This window comes from Lissotriton helveticus, chromosome 7 (assembly GCF_964261635.1).
Source record: "Lissotriton helveticus chromosome 7, aLisHel1.1, whole genome shotgun sequence".
Taxonomy (NCBI): Eukaryota; Metazoa; Chordata; class Amphibia; order Caudata; family Salamandridae; genus Lissotriton; species Lissotriton helveticus.
In genome coordinates, this window is record NC_136068.1 from 1,806,085,080 (window position 1) to 1,806,108,723 (window position 23,644).

The 23,644-nt window shown below is 47.0% G+C and overlaps 1 protein-coding gene across 1 annotated transcript in view; it reads left to right on the plus strand.

Annotated features, from left to right (window-relative positions):
- Positions 1-16,568: 16,568 nt before the first annotated feature.
- LOC144770788 (phospholipase A2 inhibitor and Ly6/PLAUR domain-containing protein-like) overlaps positions 16,569-23,644 on the plus strand; it is a 71,041-nt gene continuing 63,965 nt past the window's right edge. The window contains exon 1 of the mRNA XM_078655541.1: positions 16,569-16,723. Coding sequence (XP_078511667.1) covers positions 16,672-16,723 — 52 coding nt within the window. The 5' untranslated portion in view covers positions 16,569-16,671. The remainder of the gene's footprint in view (positions 16,724-23,644) is intronic.

Below are 23,644 nucleotides of genomic sequence, written 5' to 3' on the forward strand. Positions count from 1 at the left end.
TTTTTCAAGGCATGTTCAGACATTTTAATTCTGGAGTTACTTAAGGTTTACAACGCCGCAATCGAGGACTCGGCGCTCCCGGACACGCTTAATGAGGCTACTCTGGTCTCACTTTTGAAACCCGGCAGGGAAGCAACATGCATGGGGTCCTACAGACCACTAGCCATGTTGAACACTGACTATAAAATTTTCACCTCCTTACTGGCCCGACGCTTAACTTTAGAGGTCTCCACTCTGGTCCACGATGACCAGAATGGCTTTATGCCGGCAAGGAGCACCTCCCGTAACATACGCCGACTCTTCCGAGTTCAGGACGCTGCCACGTCGCATTGGCCGAGATCGGGGTGCCTGGTCTTGGACCTTGAGAAGGCCTTTGACTCCGTGGAGTGGCCCTATCTGGGGGCGGTAATGGCAGGATTTGGCGTGGGTGATGCCTACGTGGATATGGTCGGACTACTTTACCAAAGGCCCAGTGTGCATGTGCGGACGGGTAGGCTGCTCTCGGAGGCGGTGCGGGTGCGTAGAGGCACCCGACAAGGCTGCCCCCTGTCACCCCTACTCTTCTCTCTGGCCATTGAGCCCCTGGCGGCGCTACTGTGGGACAGGGGAGCGGGTTGGGGGATCCCACTAGCTGACGGGGTACATATAGTTTCGCTTTACGCGGACGACCTCCTGCTGTATGTACGGGACCTTACCGCGATACCGGGTGAACTGTCGGATATTTTCCGGACATTCGAAGAAGTATCAGGCCTTAAGGTCAACTGGACGAATTCCGGAGTGTACTCGTTCAGCCCGGACCTGCGGGAATGCGACGTGCACCTCGGAGGTGCTCGACTCACATGGTATCCTACCACCTTTAAGTACCTCGGGATGTATGTATACAGGGGCACGCAAACGATACTAGAGGGCAACCTGGTGCGCGCTATCTCCTCGTTGCGAGCCCAGATGGCCTTCTGGAAGACTCTGCCACTAAACGTGCCCAGCGGGATTGCACTATCCAAGATGATAGCTCTGCCTAGGCTGCTATATCACTTCGCAAACCTCCCACTGTATGTACCCACGAGGATCTTCCGCGACCTGGAATCGATGATCCGTAGTCTGATCTGGAACACTGGGCGCCCCCGCGTGGCCGTGGCGAAACTGTACTCCCCGACTGATGCAGGAGGGCTGGCAGTTCCTAACATGGAGCTGTACTACCTGGCCGCGCAGTTGCAGTGGGTGACTCACTGGCTTAGCGGCTCACACCTGGACGACACGGCCACTGCTGCCTACCAATGGACCCATACGCAGGTGTGCGCCTTGTTTCACCCTCTGACCAAGGGGCCCGCCCTCTACCCCAGCACGTGGCTGTGGCCCGTAAATGCTTCCTCCGTAGCCTGAAATTGACCCAGGGAGTCAGGCCATATGCCCCCGTGCTCCCCCTGCTGGGCACCCCCCAGAGGGGTGGAATGGTGACGCCACGCATCCTGGAGAGCTGGACTGCGGCTGGGGTGGAGACCATGGGCGACCTCTACACAGCTGGAACCATACTCCCATTTGCGGCGCTGTCGGAGGGCACGGGCCTGCCAGCAGGGCAATTCCTGCTCCACGCGTCTATACTACGGACAGACACGGAGTCCTGGGGAGATGTGCATGAAGAACCGCCGATGCACCACCTACTACAATACCTACATGTCATGGGCAACGGCTCACACATCATACACTGGCTGGCGCAGGCCCTCCTTATGCACACGCAAAGGTCTACACAACCGATTCGGGATAAATGGGCGGCACTCCGAGGGAGGGATTGGACGGACAAGGAATGGACCCAAATACTGGCTGGCCCTGTGAATATCCCTCGCAATTCCCGCTTCCGGACGATTCAGTTATACATACTGCACCAGGCGTATCTATCGCCGGACAGAATCAACAGGTATTTCATGATCGACACAGCCACCTGTCCCAGATGCGACCTGCTGGGCGCGGACATATTGCACATGCTTTGGCGCTGCCCCTCTCTAGCCACATACTGGGGGGAGGTGACGTCTCTCCTGACACATAGCACGGGTCCGGGGCTGCCACACACATGGGAGGCTTGCATTCTCGGCCTATACACTAGAACCAAACTCAATAAGACACAAGCTAGGTTCTGGGACCTCGGCCTTATCACAGCCAAGCGGCTGCTCACCAAACACTGGCAACAAGGGGACCCGCCAATCCCCAAATACTGGTATGCGTCCTTTACCAACTGGGCTAGAGCAGAAAGCACGGCACTACACCGGGAGGAGATAGCGGGCTTACGGCAGTTCCCGATAGCACAGCTCTGGGACGACATCCTGGGTTCCCTCCAGAGGGAGGGCACGGCCAGGGGGCTCGCTCAGCGACTGCCACACTTGGGATAACACTGCTGAAGTATCCGTGACATGGACAAAGGCGCAGGCTGCAACCCCCCCCTCATGACACTCGCCGGGTGGCCTGCCTCCCCCCCAGACGCCCCGAGCAACGGCTACACCACGCATCCGATGAGCTAAGCTGTAGGCCTAGATGACCACCCACACGGGGGACCACTACTCCATGACATGTAGAAATATCCTCCCAGACCATTTCTCGTAACATCGCATCCACAGGCACACTCTCCCCTACCGTTTCCCCTCCTACACTCACATCTATGTACATAGTTACGGACCCTTGTCTCCCAGACATAGCCTTGTCTTCCTCACACACTACACCTGGAAGACTCTCCTGACTACATGTTCGGCCATGGGACTGGACGCAGGTGGGGTCTCCCCACTATGCAAAATGGCTATACTATTCGTCCGTCTGGCACATCACACAATTCGTTGACAGCCCGTGGGGCCACACTGCTCAACGTGGCTGTCCCACACCATGACACAGACAGACTGGACATGTGCACTACTAACCACTATCCCATTGACACACCTCCATGGTCTGATGTTACAACCCATGGGTCTCAGTGTTGTAGATACCGGAGAGATGCGCGAAGGAGCAGCCAAAGATTGGGACACACCGACGAGATCTATTTTGTTTACAGAGTTGATATGTTTACTTATAAAAAAGATAAAACAAGAAGTCATTTGAAAGAGTAACTGACTATTGAGCACATGTGGCATAGGAATCTGTATTTCAAGGCTCACTTGCTACTGATACGATTGAAGGAATTGAACACCCTCCTCCATGCTCCTTTATTCCATCGTAACACTACAATGATGCAGCCGGCCCACGGGGTTGTAGGCTTTGCTATATGTACTGATCTCTTGACTACTAATAAACGTCTTTTAAAAAGAAAAAGAAAAAAAAATGACAAAGGAAGTTACTCATTACATTTAAACTCATTAAAACTAAATATATAATCATTGCAATGTGCTTTTCTGACATAAAAAAAAAAAAATCACAGGGTAAGTGTCTTAGTTACATAGGAACAAAGTAACTAACATAAGGTTCAATGCTGGTCAATGATAGTATAAACATCCTATCATAGATACATGGTTATAAGATACATAACAAAACATTCAATGTAAATCAAGCAATATTTAGATACAGTATCCAGGGAACCTGGCTGGACAGTAGACAATAAAAGGTTCAATGTAGAAGATACATTGTGTGTCATAATAAAAGTAGTTCATGCTCATGTGAATTTAGCCATGAGAAGCGATTTCGTAGAGGGATTATGGGCCAGATGTAGGTAATCCCAGATTACCGATTCTTAAATACCGAATCATAACGATTCAGTATTTAAGAGCTGGCAATCGGGTTATTTTACCGATTTAATTACCGAATCGGTATGATTCGGTAATTACCGAATCGGTATTTACTGATTCGGTAATTGCCATTCTTTCCTATGGGCCTCCAGGCCCATAGGAATGAATGGCAATTACCGAATCAGTAAATACCGATTCGGTCATTGGGGTAAACATTGAAGGGTGACAGGGTGTCACTTTGACACCCTGTTGCACCCCTCAATTGTGCATGGGTGCACATGTTGCAGACATACATGCAACATGGCACTGTTTGAAAAGCAAAAGAAATGCTTTTTAAAGGGTTTTCATTATTTACCACCAACTTCTAGTTGGTGGTAAATAAGGAATTCTTAAACCCCTGTAGCACTGATTACAGTGCTACCTACATGTCAAAAAACAGATTCGGTAATTTTACCGATTCGGTATTTTACCGATTCTGTAAAATTACCGAATCTGTATTGTAACATGCCCCTACATCCCAAACTCCAAATACAGGTCGGTAACGGCCGAAATCGGCCATTACCGACCGGTATTTGCCTTCCTACATCTGGCCCTAAGTCTCGTTTCTGGGGATAGAGCATTCCATATTCTAGGCATCCTCCCTGAAAGAGTTTGGGTGTATGTTTTCTTCTTGTTGAATCTTTACAGTTTCAGTATAAGGTTTTGAGCACTTCTTGAAGATCTGACCCCACATGAGGGTACCAGTTCCTGTGCCAAATAGCTAGGTGTGCTGTGATGAATGGCTTTATGTGTCATACAGGCTATTTTCAGATGTATTCTGGCTTCAAAAGGTAGCAAATTAAGGGATTTTAGATTAGGGGATATGTGGGAGCTTCTTTTGGAGCCAGTGAAAAGTCTAGCTGCGGCGTTGATTGAGGCTCCTAAAGGGGCCATTGCAGCTCTGGGCAAGCCGCAGAGAGAGACACTCCTGTCGTCAAGTCTTGGGATGACTAGAGCTTGTACTGCCAGTTTGAAGTCTTTTTCCATCAGGAAAGGTTTCAGTTTTCTCAGAGTATATATCTGAAAGTTTTCTCCTATTGTTGCGTTGTTGATGTGTTTTTGCATATTGAGATTTCTGTCCAGTGTAATTCCCAGCGTTTTCGCTGAGTCGACGATGAGAGGTTGGCAGTTGAGTGCAGTAAGGTGTTTAATCCGGGCTTGCATTATGGGTACTTGGGTGAGAGGAGTGATTAGGAGGAATTCGGTTTTGAGGGCATTCAGTTTTAAATGGTTTTCTGCCAGCCAGGTTTGAGTTTTTCAGAGAATTGTGTTGAGCACTTTGATGTCTTCTAGGGTATGGATCTTAAGGTATAATTGTGTGTCATCAGCGTACATGTGATATTACACATTAGACGAGTTGAGAATTTCAGTGAGTGATCCCATGAATAAATTGATCAGTTTCAGAGAAAGGGAAGATCTTTGTGGGACTCTTAAGGTGACCCGGACGGGTTTGGACAATGAGTGGTTGACCTTAAATCGCTGCGATCTGTTTTGGAGGAAAGAAGTGAACCAATTTAGAACTGATCCAGATAATCCCATTCTGTGTTCCAAAAGGTCTATCAGGTTATCGTGTTTGACGGTATCAAAGGCCGAGGAAAGGTCAGCAAAGGTGAGTAAGCAGGCTCCGCTCTGATCTAGGATTTGTCGAGCATCATCAATTATATGGGTCATGGCTGATTCAGTGCTATGACCTGCACGGAAACCTGATTGGTATTTGTTGAGTAGGTTGAAATGTTCAATATGTCTTACCAACTGGAGGTGTACACATTTTTCTAAGAGTTTGGCCAAGGTAGGGATGTTGGATATAGGGCGGTAGTTGTTTAAGTCCGCAGGGTCATTCTTTAGAATGAAGGATACCTGCCCGGCTTTGAGGGTGTCAGGGATGCAACCTTGGGTAAAGTTATTTATGATCTTGGTCCATAGAGGCAGAAGCAGCGGGGTGAAGTCTTTTATGAATTTTTCAGGGAGTGGGTCAGTGAAGTGATTGGGCGGGTTCAGAGCAGTAAGCATTTTGAGAATAAATTCTTCATTGTAGGTATTGAAAGAAGACCAAGATGCATTATTTTTTAAGTCGAACTTTGATGAGTTTCGCTGTGATGAATTTGTAAGGGAAGGTGAGGGGTTCATATGTGCGACAGTGTGTGTGATTAGATCGTTGAGAAGGTACTTCTTTATGCTGCCTGTCTTGTGAAGAAGGGAGCAAATTCTTCACAATTGGGTCATGGGACACATTTATCTTGGGGGTGGTGAGGTGCATCCTTAGATTGAGTTTTGATTAACTCGAGAAGTTTTCTGGGACATCTTTTTGCCTAGTCTAATTGGTGAGTGAAGAAGTCTGCTTCAGGGCACTTGATCTATCTGTAGTATGCATTTCTCTTCTTTATTAGAATCTTGAGATCATTGGCGGATGGAGCTGATCTACTTCTGCGTTCAGTTATTCTTAGGGTTCGTTTCTCCTTGTTTAATCTGCCATCGTACCAAGGCTTAGAATCTTTTGTGGAGACTCTCCTCATTGAAGGGGGGCTACCTCATTTAGTATCATGTTCGAGGAATTGAATTAGTGGTTGGTGAGATCACGGACATCAGATATTCCTTCAGGGGGGAGAAGTAAGTTGTAGCTGGGAATGTTTTTCAAATCCCTCTTCCATACTTGATGTCTTGTGGGTTGAACCGAGTTGCATTTCACTGTTTCATTTATAAAGAAGGTGTTGATGTGATGATCTAATCAATCACATAGATGGATCCTATCTAGCTGGATGGAATCAACTTTAGAGATTACTAAATCAAGGATTGATCCTTTATCATGTGTAGAGCTGTTTCAAATTTGGGAGAGGTCGAGGTCAACGAGGAAGTTTTTGAGACTATTGACCACTGCCTCATTGGGGTCATTGGAGTGGAGATTGAGGTCTCCAAGACATATTTGGGTAATTTGATGTCCTGGGTAGTTTGATTCCCATAGAAACTATGTGTTGATAAAGGGTGTGTAGACAGCATATTGATGTGCCACTGCTATTGTTGTCAAGGCATATATATTCACAAGAAGGGAATACAGGGTGTAGGGCTTTGTTTACTGAGATATTATTCCGGTGTATGCAAGCGATACCACCCCCTGTCTTATCAATTCTATCCAGTCTGATGATGTCATAGTTCGGGGTACTAGTATGTCACCCCTGGGCACTATCGAGCGGCACTTGGCACGGGCAGCAGACCCCAGCGCTACCACGCTGCCTCGACCCCCTCCGACGCCCCCAACGATCTCATTACCGCGTGGACGGTGACCACGCCCACTTAGGCCACGCCCCCTTCAAGCGCCAGATATAAACGCTGATTGCAAGCGACTGGCAGCTAGTTCTTGTGTGTCCTGAGGCGGAAAGCCGGGACTGTTGTGCTCTATTTTAAAAATTGAAAACTCGCGTCTGATTGATTTTGTGTGTGCTTTTAAAATCACTCTCACCTGGGCACTATCGAGCGGCACTTGGCACGGGCAGCAGACCCCAGTGCTACCACGCTGCCTCGACCCCCTCCGACGCCCCCAACGATCTCAGCACCGCGTGGACGGTGACCACGCCCACTTAGGCCACGCCCTCTTCAAGCGCCAGATATAAACGCTGATTGCAAGCGACTGGCAGCTAGTTCTTGTGTGTCCTGAGGCGGAAAGCCGGGACTGTTGTGCTCTATTTTAAAAATTGAAAACTCGCGTCTGATTGATTTTGTGTGTGCTTTTAAAATCACTCTCACCTGGGCACTATCGAGCGGCACTTGGCACGGGCAGCAGACTCCAGCGCTACCACGCTGCCTCGACCCCCTCCGACGCCCCCAACGATCTCAGCACCACGTGGACAGTGACCACGCCCACTTAGGCCATGCCCCCTTCAAGCGCCAGATATAAACGCTGATTGCAAGCGACTGGCAGCTAGTTCTTGTGTGTCCTGGGGCGGAAAGCCGGGACTGTTGTGCTCTATTTTAAAATTGAAAACTCGCGTTCTGATTGATTTTGTGTGTGCTTTTAAAATCACTCTCACCTGGGCACTATCGAGCGGCACTTGGCACGGGCAGCAGACCCCAGCGCTACCACGCTGTCTCGACCCCCTCCGACGCCCCCAACGATCTCAGCACCGCGTGGACGGTGACCACGCCAACTTAGGCCACGCCCCCTTCAAGCGCCAGATATAAACGCTGATTGCAAGCGACTGGCAGCTAGTTCTTGTGTGTCCTGAGGGGGAAAGCCGGGACTGTTGTGCTCTATTTTAAAAATTGAAAACTCGCGTCTGATTGATTTTGTGTGTGCTTTTAAAATCACTCTCACCTGGGCACTATCGAGCGGCACTTGGCACGGGCAGCAGACCCCAGCGCTACCACGCTGCCTCGACCCCCTCCGACGCCCCCAACGATCTCAGCACCGCGTGGACGGTGACCACGCCCACTTAGGCCACGCCCTTCTTGGCCACGCCCCTTGGGCCACGCCCTCCGACCTCCCTCTTCAGCAAACGCCATCATAATGTGCCTGGCCAGGAAGCGCAGCGGACGAGCGCAGCGGGAGCGCCTAAGGCAAGCCCGTCTGCGCTCGTCCGCGCTCGAACGGGCTCAGGGCCAGAACCTATGCCGGGGCCAGCTTCCAACAGGGTAAGCTACTCTTGCCGGGCCCTCCTAAGTCTCAGACCCACCAACAACACTATGTGCAATTATGTTCATGACGTAGACGGACCTTTCACTAGCTGTGCACTCTGTCACCCAGTCCAGCTACAACTTACCGATCCACCCACCTCACTCCCTGGCCTTAAACTAGCCGCACTGAATTGCAGATCGCTCCCCATGCATGCTCTGCTCATCAATCACCTACTTGTTGACCACGACCTCGACACTCTGTTCCTTAGGGAAACGTGGCTCACTGCTCACTCGGATTCGGACGTGGTCTTAGCCCTACCCCCAGGCTTCCTCATCCAGTCCCAACCACGTCCCTCTGGCAGAGGAGGCGGACTAGCTATCCTCCACCGGGATCACTTCTCCTGCAGAATTAATGATGCCCACATCTCGGACTCAGAAAGCTGCCATTTTACCATCCAGCTGGCACCTACAAGTTCGCTGTCAGGCCTCCTAGTATATCGCCCCCCCGGCCATTTTGGCCCCTTTTCTAGCGCCCTTCTAGAATCAATATCTTCACTGGCCCATTCTACTTCCAACTTTACTATACTAGGAGACCTTAATATCCATTTTGACGACCCCCTAGATATAGGGGCCGTCGATTTGATTCTAGACCTGGCGGCCTACGGTCTCCAACTGACCAACTCTGGAGCCACCCATATCAAGAGTCACCAGCTAGACCCAGTCTTTACCAATGTCCACTCCCTCCAAGCCAAAGTGTCTCTTCCCCTCCCTTGGACGGACCATTTTCTGGTCCCTCTCTTTTTACCAGGAGTATTCAGGAAGCCCCACAAGCCCGCCACCTACATCCGGGACAGGGCATGGTCCAGACTCTCCACAGAGGACTGGGCCAGAGCCTTGAACTCTGCGACCCCTATTCCCTCAGAGGACCTTGTCACAGCGGACAGAAATTTCAGGGAGTGGATCTCCACCTCCCTTAAATCTATCCTCCCCATAAAAACTCGTGAGGATAAAAACGGAAAGGCAGGATCAGCCCCCTGGTTCAGCCCGGAACTCAGAACTCTCCGCAAAGAATGCAAAAAAGCAGAGCGACTGTGGAGAAAGGACTGGCTCCACTCCAGTAAGGACGCCTACCGTAGGTCGGTGAGAACCTATAAATCCACCCTTAAACTCACTAAAGCCTCATACTACGATGCTAGAATAAAAAATGCCACTAATTCGGCGAGAGAGTCTTATCTCATCGCCAAAGAGCTTCTGAAAATACCAGTACACCCTTCCTCCAACAGGTCCCCTGAATGGAGTAGAGCGAGTAAATCTTTCTCCAATGGCGGATTAGTTCTACTGATTGGGCCAGTCGATTTATTTTGAAAAGGAACTGAATTCCATCTGGGGGTCGAAAATTTCGGAGTGACTACTGAGTGACTCAAGTAAAACTTTGATTTAGTCTGTTGTGCAAAACTAGTGTTCCGGGGTTTGCTCAGAAGAACCTCCGATAAAGCTTGAAGTTCTTTTTTGACTTCTCGTAACGAGGGTATGATCTCGTCAAATCTGGGGCCTGGTGAGGGTGGGAGCAAGATTGGTGGATGTATTATGGGTGTGGGGGGTGGGTGAGAAGTAATTTAATGATAGTAAATTAAATATTAATTTTTAGGAATTATTAATTATTTTTCATTTAATTTTGCGTTTTAGTTCTGTAGCGGGTCGTGGGTTTATAGGGGAATAGGGTGGGAAGTAATTTAATGTAGTTAAGTAAACATTTATTTTTATTTATTGGTATTGATAATGAATTTATTGTTAATTAATTATTAATTGGTAATTACTTTTTATTATTGGTAATTTTTTTAATTAATTGATTAATTGATAATTATGTTAATTGTATTAATTTATTATTCGGAGCAGGTTGTGGTTTTATAGGGGAATAGGGTGTAAAGCAATTTAATTGTAATTAAGTAATTATTGAAATTATGTTCGTTTATTGATAATTAATTTATTGTTAATTAATTATTAATTGGTATTTTTTATTACTAATTACATTTTTGGTATTGACAATAAATTGGTTGTTAATTAATTAAATTAAATATTTTTGGGGTATTTATAATTAATTAATTATTAAATATTTTGCAATTGGTAATTCATTTTAATTACTTTTTTATTGGTATTAATAATTCATGTTTTTTAATTTAAATATTAAATCATTACTTTCCCTACTGTCACACTCACTGTAGTGGGAATAGTAATTTTTACCCTACTGCTATCCAACGCTTTCTCTCCTGTTGCACTCTCAGGAGTGGGATTAGTAATTTTTACCCCTACGCTATCCAACACTTTCTCTCCTGTTGCACTCACTGGAGTGCAAATAGTAACTTTTACCCCTACGCTAACCAATGCTTTCCCTACTTTTGCACTCTCTGGAGTGAGTGGGAATAGTAATTTTTACCCTCCCGCTATTCAATGCTTTCCCTACTGTTGCACTCTCTTGAGTGGGAATAGTAATTTTTACCCTCCCCCCATCCAACGCTCTCCCTACTGTACCCCTCGCTGTAGTGGGAATAGTACATTTTACCCCTGCTATCCAACAGTGATGTAATTTTGTTCTTTGAGATTACATATATTATTTATTAGTTTTAACATTGTTTTAATAATTTTAAGAATGTTTTACTTAACATATTTTACAAATTCGATATTTTTTACAAACTATATTTTAACCAACAATATTTTGTCTTCAATATCTTTGTTCTAACCTGTTTGTAGATAGGGAGACAATATTTTAAACTTAGATATTCTGGCGTCGATATTACATCCATTCTATATTTTGCTTGTCAAAATTATGTCAGTGATCCGTCTGCACTCTGTCAATAACGAGGGGCGGTCGTTGCTCAAATTCCTTGGAGCACTATCATAGACAAAGCAAATATTATTGTTCATTCATACATAGTAGCATCACCGTGCGCAGCCTAATACCCCTACTGCCTTCCAGTTCCTATTTGACTCCCTAGTTACTCCACCACAGGACAGGCGAGTAAACCGGAGCTGAACACATGGGCACAGTACTTGGCTGGACTGTTCTTGGTGAATCCACCCTAACAGACTTTAGTGCTGTGGAGTGGGCCGAGGATGAGATAACAGATGCTGCAGAGTCTGACATATTGGGGCACCCTGAACAAAGTGGCACAGCCGGTTATGACAGTGTGGCCACCCCTGCAGCACTATTTCTGAACTATTGTCCAGGGATGCTGCCTGACTTCCGATTTAACCCCTTCAGCGCTAATGACAAAGCCAGCTCGTCATGGGCGTTACCTGCGATACGCGGATGACGAGCTGGCTTTGTCATAAACAAGCCATTTTTAAAATGTTAGCGCACAGCGGGAAAACGCGGTAGCGCGGTAGGGGTTAAGGTAGGATAACCTCAGTTGACCAAAATTCATTGGCATCTCAAAGTGTGAGGAAGACGTAGGTTGAACAACAGGGGTATGCATAGGTAGAACCATGGGGCAGCGCTAGGTTTTTTGACAGGTTTTATGAATACTGGAGAAAGGGAGAGGTGTATAGGCTTTTAATAAGGGTTTGTGTTGCTATTTGTATTACTGAGGCACAGGGTGCATGTTAAAGCAGTACTCAACTGATGTCTTGGAAGAAGCAAATGACACAAAGATCATCAAATATTTGAAGAATTAAGCAGGTAAATGAGCAAAAGCAGTGATAAAAAAAAATACCACAGGGTTTTGAAGAGGTACCATCAAGTCAAAGAGGCGTTAAACACCAAGTTTAATTCAATGCTAAATGTCGACTATGAAAGGTACCTTTTCAGTCAGGAAATGCAGTTAGCTGGTGAAAAGATGGATTGATTCATAGAAATACATGATTAGCTCATTAAGCATATTATGTTCTACCAGTTTAACTATGAAGAGGCCGTGCATCTCAGAGTAATGGATGGTTGTCTCTCTGATTCCTTCAGATGACAAATGCTGAAAGAGACACTTAGCTTGGAGCAAGTACTCATGGCTACCAGAGTGGAAGAAAGAGCTCATAGGCAAGCAGCCATTATGAGAACATCGTGACTATTGCTCAATGACATAGTCGAATTGCATTTTATTTGCAAGAGGCTGTTGAGAAAAAACTTGAGACACTGTTAAAAGACAACATCATTGAGCGATCCACTGGTCCGACGCCATGGGTATCACCTATAGTGATAGTGCTGAAAAAAAGGATAGGGGAGGAACCATGCACATATGTGTTGATATGCGCCAAGCGAAAAATATGATGAAAGAGTAGGTCCACACATTGCTGAAATGAATATGCAGCAGAATGGATCCAGTCTTTTCTAACCTTGACTTGAATGAAAGGGATCACCAACCTGAACTGAAAAAAGTTGCAAGTACATTACGACATTTTCCACTCATTTTGGTTTAATTAGATATAAAATGTTATGTTTCGGAGTGTCACCAGCTGCAGAACTCTTTCGGGATGTCATCTGTCATATAGTAGAGCCAGTCACATATTCTTTCAATTACAATGATTACATACTAGTTTATGGGGCTGCACAAAAGGAATATGATAAAGCTCTTACACGAGCATGTTGTCCACTTGTCGATGCAGGTCTCACTGTAAATGCGGAAAAGTGTGAGTTTCGTAAAAACAAACTTAAGTTCTTTGGTCATATTTTTTCTGAAGGGGGATTAACTCCGGATCCAGCCTTGTCATCCACTGCTCCCCCACAAAGATGTAACTGTGCTGAGATCCTTCCTTGGTAGGGCCATTTACTGTTGAAGAAATATATGTAAACTTGCCATTATAAGTGCCCCATTTAGAGACTTAACGAAACAAAATTTTCCATTTTGATGGTCATGTCAATGTGAACACAGCTTCAAGAAAATCAATCATTCCTATTCAGAATGCCACTGAAATTGCATACTTTGATTCAAAATTGCAGACTGAGGTTGTTGTTGATGCATGCCCAGTGGGTTTGGGTCCCAGCCTTGCCCAGCACACAAGACATCGTAATCCCCACACATTGGGGTATATTTTCAAGGAAAGTGACGGCAGAGACTGTCATTAAGCCTCCTTGGCTTAACGCCACGCTCTGCCGCTTTGGAAACACAGGGCTGCACAGTATTTACAACACCAGGTGCAACCCTGTGTTTACTCCTGCGCTGGTGCTAATTACAGCTGCCTAGCACCAATGCAGGCACCCTAGCACCCTAGTGCAAGGGTGCCTGTGTTATGGGAATGATTGTTTATGTGTAGGAAGATGTCCCTTCCTGTACATAAACAATCCATAATGGCAATTTGTTACTTCTATGTGTGCTGCTTTGTGCAGCACACAGAAATTGCAACTCGTAATTTTTAAAATGATTGTTTATGTGCAGGAAGGGTTACCTTCCTACACATAAAAAATCATTCATTGCTATATGCTGTTTCCATGTGTCCTGCACAATGCAGCACGCATAGAAGCAACAAAAACGAGGAGGAATAACACATTACTCCTTGTTTCTCCATGTTAAGACCAGGTTGTTTTCGGTCTTAATTTTGGCATAACCCAATATATATGCCACCCTTGTAAATATGGGGCAGCGTCAAAATTAATGGGTGTTGCGGCAAATGTCCACTGCAACACCCATTGCCCTCCACTGTCATGCTAAGTAGGAAAGGGTGCCTTTTTTTCCCTGAAGTTTTAAATAGCGTGAACTTGACCCGAAGATGTTGGGTATCAGAGTGCTTTACATGAACACCAGTTTCGTTACAGACACATTAATTTTTGTTAGGCACAGGGAGTTTAAGTGATTTGCCCAGAATCACAGGATGTTGAGCGTTGTTGCCAAGACTCGAAACCAGTTCCCCAGATTTGAGGTTGACCGTCATAGCCGTTAGGCTACATCCTCTCCCTAAAAATCTCTCCAATGAGGATCTACCCGTAGGACTGCAGAAAGAACTAGGGATGTTCTGAAATAAAGGTGGGTTTCCTGCACCTGTACTGTAAACCTGCTGGTGGCAGCATCCAGGGTCTGTGATGAATGTCCCCCAAGGATAGTGTGGGGACCAAGTGGCAGTAATGTGATGTGGGTGCAGGCTTTAGGAATTTCAGCCATAAATCGTTATTGTAATGTTTGATGCAGAAACGTTTTTTAGTGTGTAAATAATGTTTGTTTTTTGATGTATGTACAAAGTGTATTTAGTCTTGTAAATATTCCAATACGTAGTCCTTTATTCTGTTATGATTTTTTGAAAATTTGAAAAAAGGCATAAAATGATAGACACTGAGTAATGCTGTCTAAGGGTGGATACAATAAACTGGTTTCTTACCCTTCTTGAATATTGAATGAGTAATTGTGGTGTGGGCACTGTGTGTTTTTGCAAATCAAGAGTTAAGGGCATGCCATTTGTGCCACAGCTTGTCATCCAAAAGAAGTCTGCATCCGATAAACATATCTGATCTTCCAAAGCATGCATGGGAGAAGACTCCAATTGATTCCTTTGGACCCTTTTATAATGGACGTCATCTACTAGCAGTTGTTGATGAATGTTCCTCTTTTCCCCTTGATCTGTCATCAACTACTCATGACAGAGCCATTGACAGATTAGAAAGTATCTGTGTAACATGGGATGTTCTTTCGATTTTTAAATCTGACAATGACCCGTCTTTCACTAGTCGAGAAGTCTAAGATTTTCTCACTCAAATAAACAACAAGCATCAGAAAAACACATCCCTCTGGCCACAGGTGAATGTTATTGTCAAGAGATTTATGAGCACCGTCAAGGACACTCAGTCCGCTGCGCTGGAAAAGCTTGAACTCAAATCAGCTCTTCAATATCCGCTTAGTGCCTACAGGTCAATTTCCCATTCTACCATGGGTGAAAGTCCTGCAACCTTAATGAGAACCATGGGAACCAAATTATGACAATGGACCACTGCGAGACCTATTGACATTGAAAAACTCTGCACCACTGATTTATCTTACAATCAAAAGAGAAGACCGCTAATGCTCCTTTAAATGCAGACCTGCTGAGAGTTGTGACTAATAAAGGACACATGGTGATGGCTCACTGTCCTGGAAAGTCCATTACACTATATTCTTTGCATTTCAAGCACCTGCCTCACCATTCACCAACCCCAGATGTCAGGAGTGAGACTGGTCCACCTGGAAATCCGGAGAGCCCAATGACTGTACCAAGGTCTGTGTCACCAATTCCAGTCTTGGACACTTCTCTGGTATCACCTCAACCTCACATGACCACATCTGAGCAATTGATTTGAGCACCAAAATGACTTATTGAAGAGTTGTAATGTATATATGTATTTTTTTGTACTTTTTACTTAACCAAGGGGAAGATGTAGTATCTTGTGAACTAGTGATGACAGGATCCCTTTTGTTTCTGACGCACTCCTTAGAACAGTAACGTTAGTGCTTAAATGTGGGGGATAGAATTCATGACGTAGAAAGTTCAGTTCACAGTTACACGCTGAGGAATAAAGACGTGCAATACCAGGCTCCATGTGTGGTGTGATCACTTGCATGTGCCCAGGGGAGGACGCTACATTGACCTGATCATCTATGTTGTGGATTGTTGCACCATTTTCCAGATGAGGACCTACCTGTAGGACTGCAGAAAGAACTAGGGGTATTCCGAAATAAAGGTGTTTTCCCTGCACTTAAGATGTAAAATAAACCTGCCGGTGGTAGCGTCCAGGGTCTTTGATGACTGTCCTCCAAATGCTAATGCGGGGACAAGATGGAAGTAATGTGATGTGGGATCAGGCGGTGGGAAATTCAGCCTTAAATCCAGCCCTGTCTGACACTACTGTGATCTGGACTAAGTCAGTGAAACATTATAAAGCTCGAAGGAATTTAATGGCAATTCTAAGTCATGTGACTGTATTTGCGTCTGAAACAGACACCACCACAAATCTCAACAAGGCAAACACCAGCTTTTTATCTATCCCTGAACACCTGGCATATGAACAACACTGCTCCACTTGATGGCCTTTTAGGACCCCTTAAACTTTTTTGCCTCTCATCTGGAGGGCCGGTGATTTCCAAACACTTTCTGATTGCAGGTGTTACAAAATAGGCTTGCAACTGGCTACTACAAGCTGCTCTGATGAAGAAAAGACACTGACAAATCTAGTTACATCCATAGCGAAACATGTTATTTCACAACCACGAAATACAAGGAAGTGAAAGCTACAGTTAGCCTGCTAGAAACAGAACACTGGACACAAGCCCCACCCTGATACATCTCACGCTATATACTCTCACCCCATGGACCTTGCCACACTCTAAGCACCAGAAGACGAGAGCCCAGAGACACTCAGCTCCACCTGCTCTCCGGTAACATGAGGGTCATTCTAGCTGTCACCTGTATCCTGTCTGCGCTGCTGGCTGAAGGTGAGTGTCTCTCCGCCTCTATACCCTGCATCCTCTCTTCTCTACAGGCTGAAGATAACTCCCTATCTCTCTCTCTAACCTGTATCCTCTCTCTTTAAAGGCTGAACATGAGTGTCTCTCCATCTCTCTCTTTACCCTGTATCCTCTCTGCGCTACAGGCTGAAGAGAACTCTCTCTCTCTCTAACTTGTATCCTCTCTGCTCTACAGGCTGAAGGTGAGGTTTCTTCGCTCTTTTATGTGGACCCCCTCTTCTCTTCCTGGAGAACTTGTCTTTCTCTCTATAACCTGCATCTCGTGCCCTCTCCCTCTCTCCAGCTTGTATCCTCTCTCCTGTGTGAAGGTGGGGTGCCCTCTTCCTCTCTGTCTATCCTATATCCTCTCGATCCTGCTGGCCAAAGGTGAGGCTTATTCTATGCCGTGAACCCCCTCTGCTCTACAGTCTGAAGATGAGTCTCTCTCTCTCTCGCCCAATCTATCTATATATGTATATGTATACATATATCTCTCTCTCTCTCTCTCTCTATATATATATATATATCTATATATATATATAGATATATATATATATAGATATATATATATGTATATACACACACATATATACATATAACCTGTATTCTCTCTGCTCTCCAAGAAATTGAAGTGCCTTTTTTCCCTCTGCAGCCTGTCTCCTCTCTGCTCTCTTTGCTGAAGGTGAGGTGCCTTTTACCTCTCTCTAGCCTGTATTCTCTCTGCTCTGCCGGCAGAAGGTGCGGTGCCCTTACTGTCTCTCTCACCGCCTGTATTGTCTCTGCTCTCCTCCCTGTAATTGAAGTGCCCTCTCTCTCTCTCTGCTGCCTGTGTTCTCTCTGCCCTTGTGGCTTAAGTTCCCTTTCCCTATCTCTGGCTCTATTGCCTCTGCGCTCCTGGATGAAGGTGACGTCCCCTCTCCCTCTCTGCAGACTGTATCCTCTTTTCAGTTATGTCTGAAGTTCCCTTTTCTTCTCTTTGCCTGTATCCTCCCTGCTCTCATGGTTGGACTTCAGTTTGCAGGTGAGTGGAGCTGTTTCTCTACACCTTTCATCTGCCTTGCCCTCCAGGCTGAAAAAACATATTGCCTTTCTTTACTCAGATCGCTGCTCTATGTACTTAAAATTGATTTTTTGTTTGAATATATTTTATTAGCATTTCTTAATCATTTGCAGTTATGTTCAGTTCATACGACCACAATAAACAGTGAAAGAGTAAAAAAACAATTATACAGCATTTGTAGTTTGTTTCTTTTTTTTTTTTTACACCATTATAGCGAATACATTATTCAACAGCGATATGCACACAAAAAAAAGTGAGACCGTTCGTGTACAGTGGTGGTCTTGTAGATAGACTGTTGTGGTCACATTTGGTGTGTCTTCTGTCCCTGTATATGTGGTGTCGTCCGGTACTGGCGACAGTTCTGGGGAGGGCATAATGGTGAGCTGTAATGTGGGGCTGCATGTTCTCCCTAGGACAACGTGTTCCCTCCCCATACCCTGCAGTCAATGCGCGACGTATCGTGTATCATGTTAGCATGAGGGGAGGTACTGAGCGCCAAATGAAGTGCAATTACCAATATCCTATATGCAAATTTAGAAGAATCTTACCAGTGGGGAAAGTACCCTGGTTTTTTAACGTAACCATTGTATGAACAGGGAGGTGGGATAAATCAGGGAAGAAAAGAAGGAGAAGAGCGAAGAAAGACTTCTTCAGGTGTACACATAAGAGGGGGGAGAATGCGAAAAGAAATAGGGTCTGAAATAATTAGAGTGAGGTGAGAGTGCTAATGAGGCGTGAGGAGTGCCGATGTGTAATCGCAGGGGGAGTTCCATTAGGTCACGGCGAAGATGCTGGCCATGTCCAACGTGTGGGGCGGGGGGTTCCCGCCTGGGGGGGAGGGGAGAGACAGTGCAGCTGTGCCTAGTGTTCAGGAAAGCGCTAGTATCAGGGGGTGCGGGGTGTTTGATACATTTTGCGTTATGCCCTCGTGTCATTGCTGCGTTGTAGATTTGCTTGTCGTGTCATGCGTCCAGTTATAGGTGGGGAGGGAGGTGGTGGGTGCGTGGGGTTACTGCCGTATCCCATGTCTATGGTCAGTTCCGAAAGAGGGCCATATCTCAAGTGATTCCTTGTTCCAGGCTTGCTTGCTGGAAGGACTTCAGGATATCATCCCAGAGTTGTGCAATGGGGAATTTCCTCAGTCCCGCCGTCTCCTCTCGGCGCAATATCGTGCCTTCTTCCCTCGCCCAAATGGTAAAAGAAGCATACCAATGTCGAATTTGCAGTGGCTCGCAGTTCCTCCAGCATTTGGTGAGCAGACGTTCGGCCGTAACAAGTGCCAGGTCCCAAAACCTAGCCGGTACTTCATTCAGTTTAGTACTTTTATAGAGCCCCAGGATACAGGCTTCTCATGTGCGCGGTATATTCTCTTCAGTGCATTGTGTCAGCAGTGTTGTGATCGCGTCCCAGTACGAGCATCTCTGACATGCAGCGTCGGCGACCGAGAAATACCTATTGATCTTATCAGGCGACAGATATGCGTGGTGTAAGATGCAAAATTGTATGATCTTGAAGCGGGAGTTACGTGGAACATTGACTGGACTATTCAACACCATTGCCCATTCTTTGTCCGTCCAGGCCCTCACTCTATCCACCGCCCATTTGTCTCTTAGTTGTAGGGTGGAGTGCTGCATATGTACCAAGAGAGCTTGTGCTAACCAATGCACCATGTGAGTGCCATTACCCATGACATGTAGGTATTGCATGAAGTGGTGCATTGGCGGCTCCTCAGACATGTCACCTCAGGTATCCGCTAGCGTACCTACTAGAGACGCATGCAGCAGAAACTGCCAAGCCGGCAGGCTTGTGCCCGCAGCGAGTTCAGCAAAAGTTAGCAAGGTTCCGTCTGAATAGAGGTCTCCTAGTGTCTCCACTCCCGCCTGTGCCCATCTCTCCAGCATGGCTTCCGTTACCACTCCATCCTCTCTGGGAGTGCCCAGCAAGGGGAGCGCCGGAGAGTACAGCCTCACCACTCGGGTTAGCTTTAAGCAGCGTAGGAAACACCTGCGCGCCACCGCTAGGTGCAGTTGTGAAGGGTGGGGGGGTCTTAGCCAGGGGATGGAACAATGTGCAAATTTGTGTGTGGGTCAAGTAAGTGGTGTAAGGTCCCCAGGTTCAGTGGTCATATACAGCTTTGCCAGCGCCACTCGGTGTCACGATTCGCTCCCTGTGCTCTCGTGCCCACCACCAGGGGGCCGAATTGTGGGGCGTTCCAGTGTTCTAATATGCCTCCAGACACTCACCTGTATGCATATCCTGACTTCCAGGCATTTGGGCACTTATTGGGAATTGACATCCATTCCCAATCCATGCCGGGTTTTGTGAAAGCCAGCCTGCTTGGACTTAAAGCCAGCCTACTCATGCCTGAAACTCCATTACCCAGAATTCCCTGCTCACTGCTTTGCTCCACCCCTGCAGGCCGAGGATGGGTGGAGGAATTCAGCTCACCTGTGGCTGGCTGCTGGTAGCCTGCTCACACCAGCTGAATGGGATTACTTTGAGCTCTTTTAAGCCCCAGCTCCCTTCAGGCAAAGGTTGGTCATTGTAGCTGTGTACCGGTGAGACCAATCCTTGGTTCCAGATTTCCCTGAGCTTTTGCTATTCTTGTTTGCAGTGTTTCCTGAGCTTTAATTATGCCTTGTTCCTGACCTGCTGCTGTTTACCCTGTTCCTGAATTAGCACTGCCTGCAGTGCTACCCTGACCCCATAGCCTTAGTATTCCTTGTTCCTGAACTGCAGCAGTTTCCCTTCTCCTGAATTAGCACTGCTTGCAGTGCTACCTTGTTTCCTGAGTTCCTGAGCTATAGCTATTCCCTGTTCCTGAACTAGCACTGCCTGCAGTGCTACCTTGACTCCTGAAGCTTTGGTAGTTCCCTGTTCCTGAACCAGCACTGTCTGCAGTGCTGCCTTGACTCCTGAGCCTTAGCTCACTTCTTTTTCCTGCCCCAGCACTGCCTTCTATGCTACTTTGTTTTCTTGATTCCTTAACCTGCACTATTCTAGTATACCCATGTAGCCTCTCCTTCTGTATATCCGTTTCCAGTCCCTGCCTTGCTTCCCATTTCCTTGGTTCCAGTTCTAGTTTGCTGCCTTTCTATTCTGCTGTCTTACTTCTGTTACCTTGTATGTTTGTTACCTGCTTTCTGCCAAGTGTGCCCTGTCATTTCCTTCCTTTCCTGTTAAGCACGCCTCCTTGCTAGCTCCTTGTCTATTGTGCTTGTGTTTAGTTCTACCCCTTTGCTGTTACTGCCTTGCGCGTTCCTGTTTGATCGCCAGGTACCGTGGGCTCAGCTGACTACCTAGGTGGTGTTTCTTGTTCAATGTGAGTTTTGTCTTTGAGTTACATTTACAACATCACTATAGGTATAAGCTCCACAGACCCTGCCTTTGCATGCATATCCTACATGTGGGTATTTGCAGTCAGTATCTGTAACAGGAATTGCGGGTAAGAAACTTACTGAGCTTCAGCTCCTGAGTGCTTTACCCCACACCCCCCTTTATTGTTAAAAATGGGGGTGGGGTCGCACACTACTCCCACACCGGCGGTGTCGCCCCTAAGGACTCTGGTCAATGTAGTAGAGTGTTCGCGATGCATCATCTTTCGATCTTCTGCTATCTTCGCTGTCTTCGCCATCCCTGGACACGTGTTTCGGGTATCACCCCTCGTCAGCAGGGATAGGCCGTGTACTGGGGTTGCCGATGGCTGCCAATATCTGCCAGGTATAGTACCACTCAGGCGCGTAGGTGCGGGATCCCAGGCTCGTCAGCCCACTGCTCACGGGAGCTTTAAAGTTACAAATGGGGGTGGGGTCGCACACTACTCACACACCGGCGGTGTCGCCCCTAAGGACTCTGGTCAATGTAGTAGAGTGTTCGCGATGCATCATCTTTCGATCTTCTGCTATCTTCGCCATCCCTGGACACGTGTGTCGGGGTTTCACCCCTCGTCAGCAGGGATAGGCCGAGTACTGGGGTTGCCGATGGCTGCCAATATCTGCCAGGTATAGTACCACTCAGGCGCGTAGGTGCGGGATCCCAGGCTCGTCAGCGCACTGCTCACGGGAGCTTTAAAGTTACAAATGGGGGTGGGGTCGCACACTACTCACACACCGGCGGTGTCGCCCCTAAGGACTCTTTATTGTTAATGTTGTATTATGTATATGTCTTGCACGTACGTCCTGGGTGTAGTTAGTCTGAATGCTAAATTGCCTTGTGAGTGCCCTTCCTTTCTTACCCCTCTTGTTCACTTGTACAGGCTTCCCCTTTGGATCCCTTTTTCTCCTCTGACTCCCTGTATGATCCTGGGCAGCACTGTACTCCTCCTTTCTGTGTACGTCTTCTACCCAGTTCCCAGTCCTTGTCCAAGTCCCTGACTGTGTTCCCCACATAGTCCCGGACAGTCCCTGACACACGGGGTCTACCTGTATTCCAAATAAGGCCGCGGATTAAGGCTTCCTGGTCACAAAACACTCTGGTAGGGACGTAGCTCGGGATATTGGCGTAATAATACAATAGTCATGGTAGTACTATCATTTTCGTCAGCGCCACGCGGCTTGGCACATTCAGAGGCAGGGTTTTCCAGAAGGCCATCTGCGCGCACAATGAGGAGACCGCTCTCATCAGGTTCCCGTCCAGTATGTCCGATGGATTCCTGTAAATGTGTATTCCTAAATACCGGAACGTAGTGGGAAAACAATTGAGTCTTTCGCCACCGATTCGGACATCACACTTAGGCGTCTCCGGGCTAAATGGATAGGTGCCCGATTTGGTCCAGTTGACTCTTAAGCCTGACATGTCCTCTAAAGGTCTGAAATATATATGTTGGAGATCTTGGGGTGCAGGTCAAATCCCTGACGTATAGAAGCAGGTCATCTGCATAGAGTGAGACTGCATGTATACCATCGCCATCGGAATTCCCTATTCCTCCCCCTGTGCCCGCAGTATCGTGGACAGAGGTTCTATAGCCATGGAAAACAGCAGAGGGGACAGGGGGCAACCTTGCCTGGTGCCCCTTCACACTTGGACGGCATCCGAGAGGAGCCTGCCCGTGCGCACACGGACGGTGGGTCTTCGATACAACAAGTTAACCATGTCTGTATAACCATCTCCCAGGTCATACTTTTCCATCACTGCAGCCAGGTATGGCCACTCCACTGAGTCAAATGCCTTCTCGAGGTCCAGTACTAGGCACCCCGATCATGGCCATTGACGAGTAGCATATTCTTGTACACGGAACAGCCTGCGAATATTGTATGAGGTGTTGCGTGTGGGAACAAAGTCGTTTTGGTCTTGGTGCACCAGTGTTGGAACCAAAGTGGCCAGCCGTTGGTCTAGGGTAGAGGTGAGTATTTTGTAATTCGTGTTTAAGAGGGCCAATAGGCGGTAGGAGCCCATGTGTGTACCATCTCTGCCGAGTTTGAGGATGGAAATTAGGTTGGCCTCATTAAAGGGAGGGAGGAGTCTTCCACGGCCACTGCATATATTTTCAGCAACTCGGGAATAAGGATATCTGAGCAGGCCTTGTAAAATTCGGCAGGTAGACCGTCCGGGCCAGGGGATTTGCCATTGGACAGGTTAAAGATGGCTGTGCGGAGCTCCTCAGATGTGAGCGGTGCTCCGAGATCTCCCTGCTGCGCAGCAGTCAATCGTGGCATTTGTAAAACCGAGAGGTATTCCACAATATCAGTTTGGGGGACTCGTAGGCGGGACTTATATAGTGTTTTGTAGTGTCCTGTGAAAGCTTTGTGTATTTTATTCTGCGTATAAACCATCCCACCCCATCTGTGCTTATCGCTGACACCCGCGCCGCGCGATCTTCCTATTTAATTAGCCAAGCTAGCAGCTTGCCA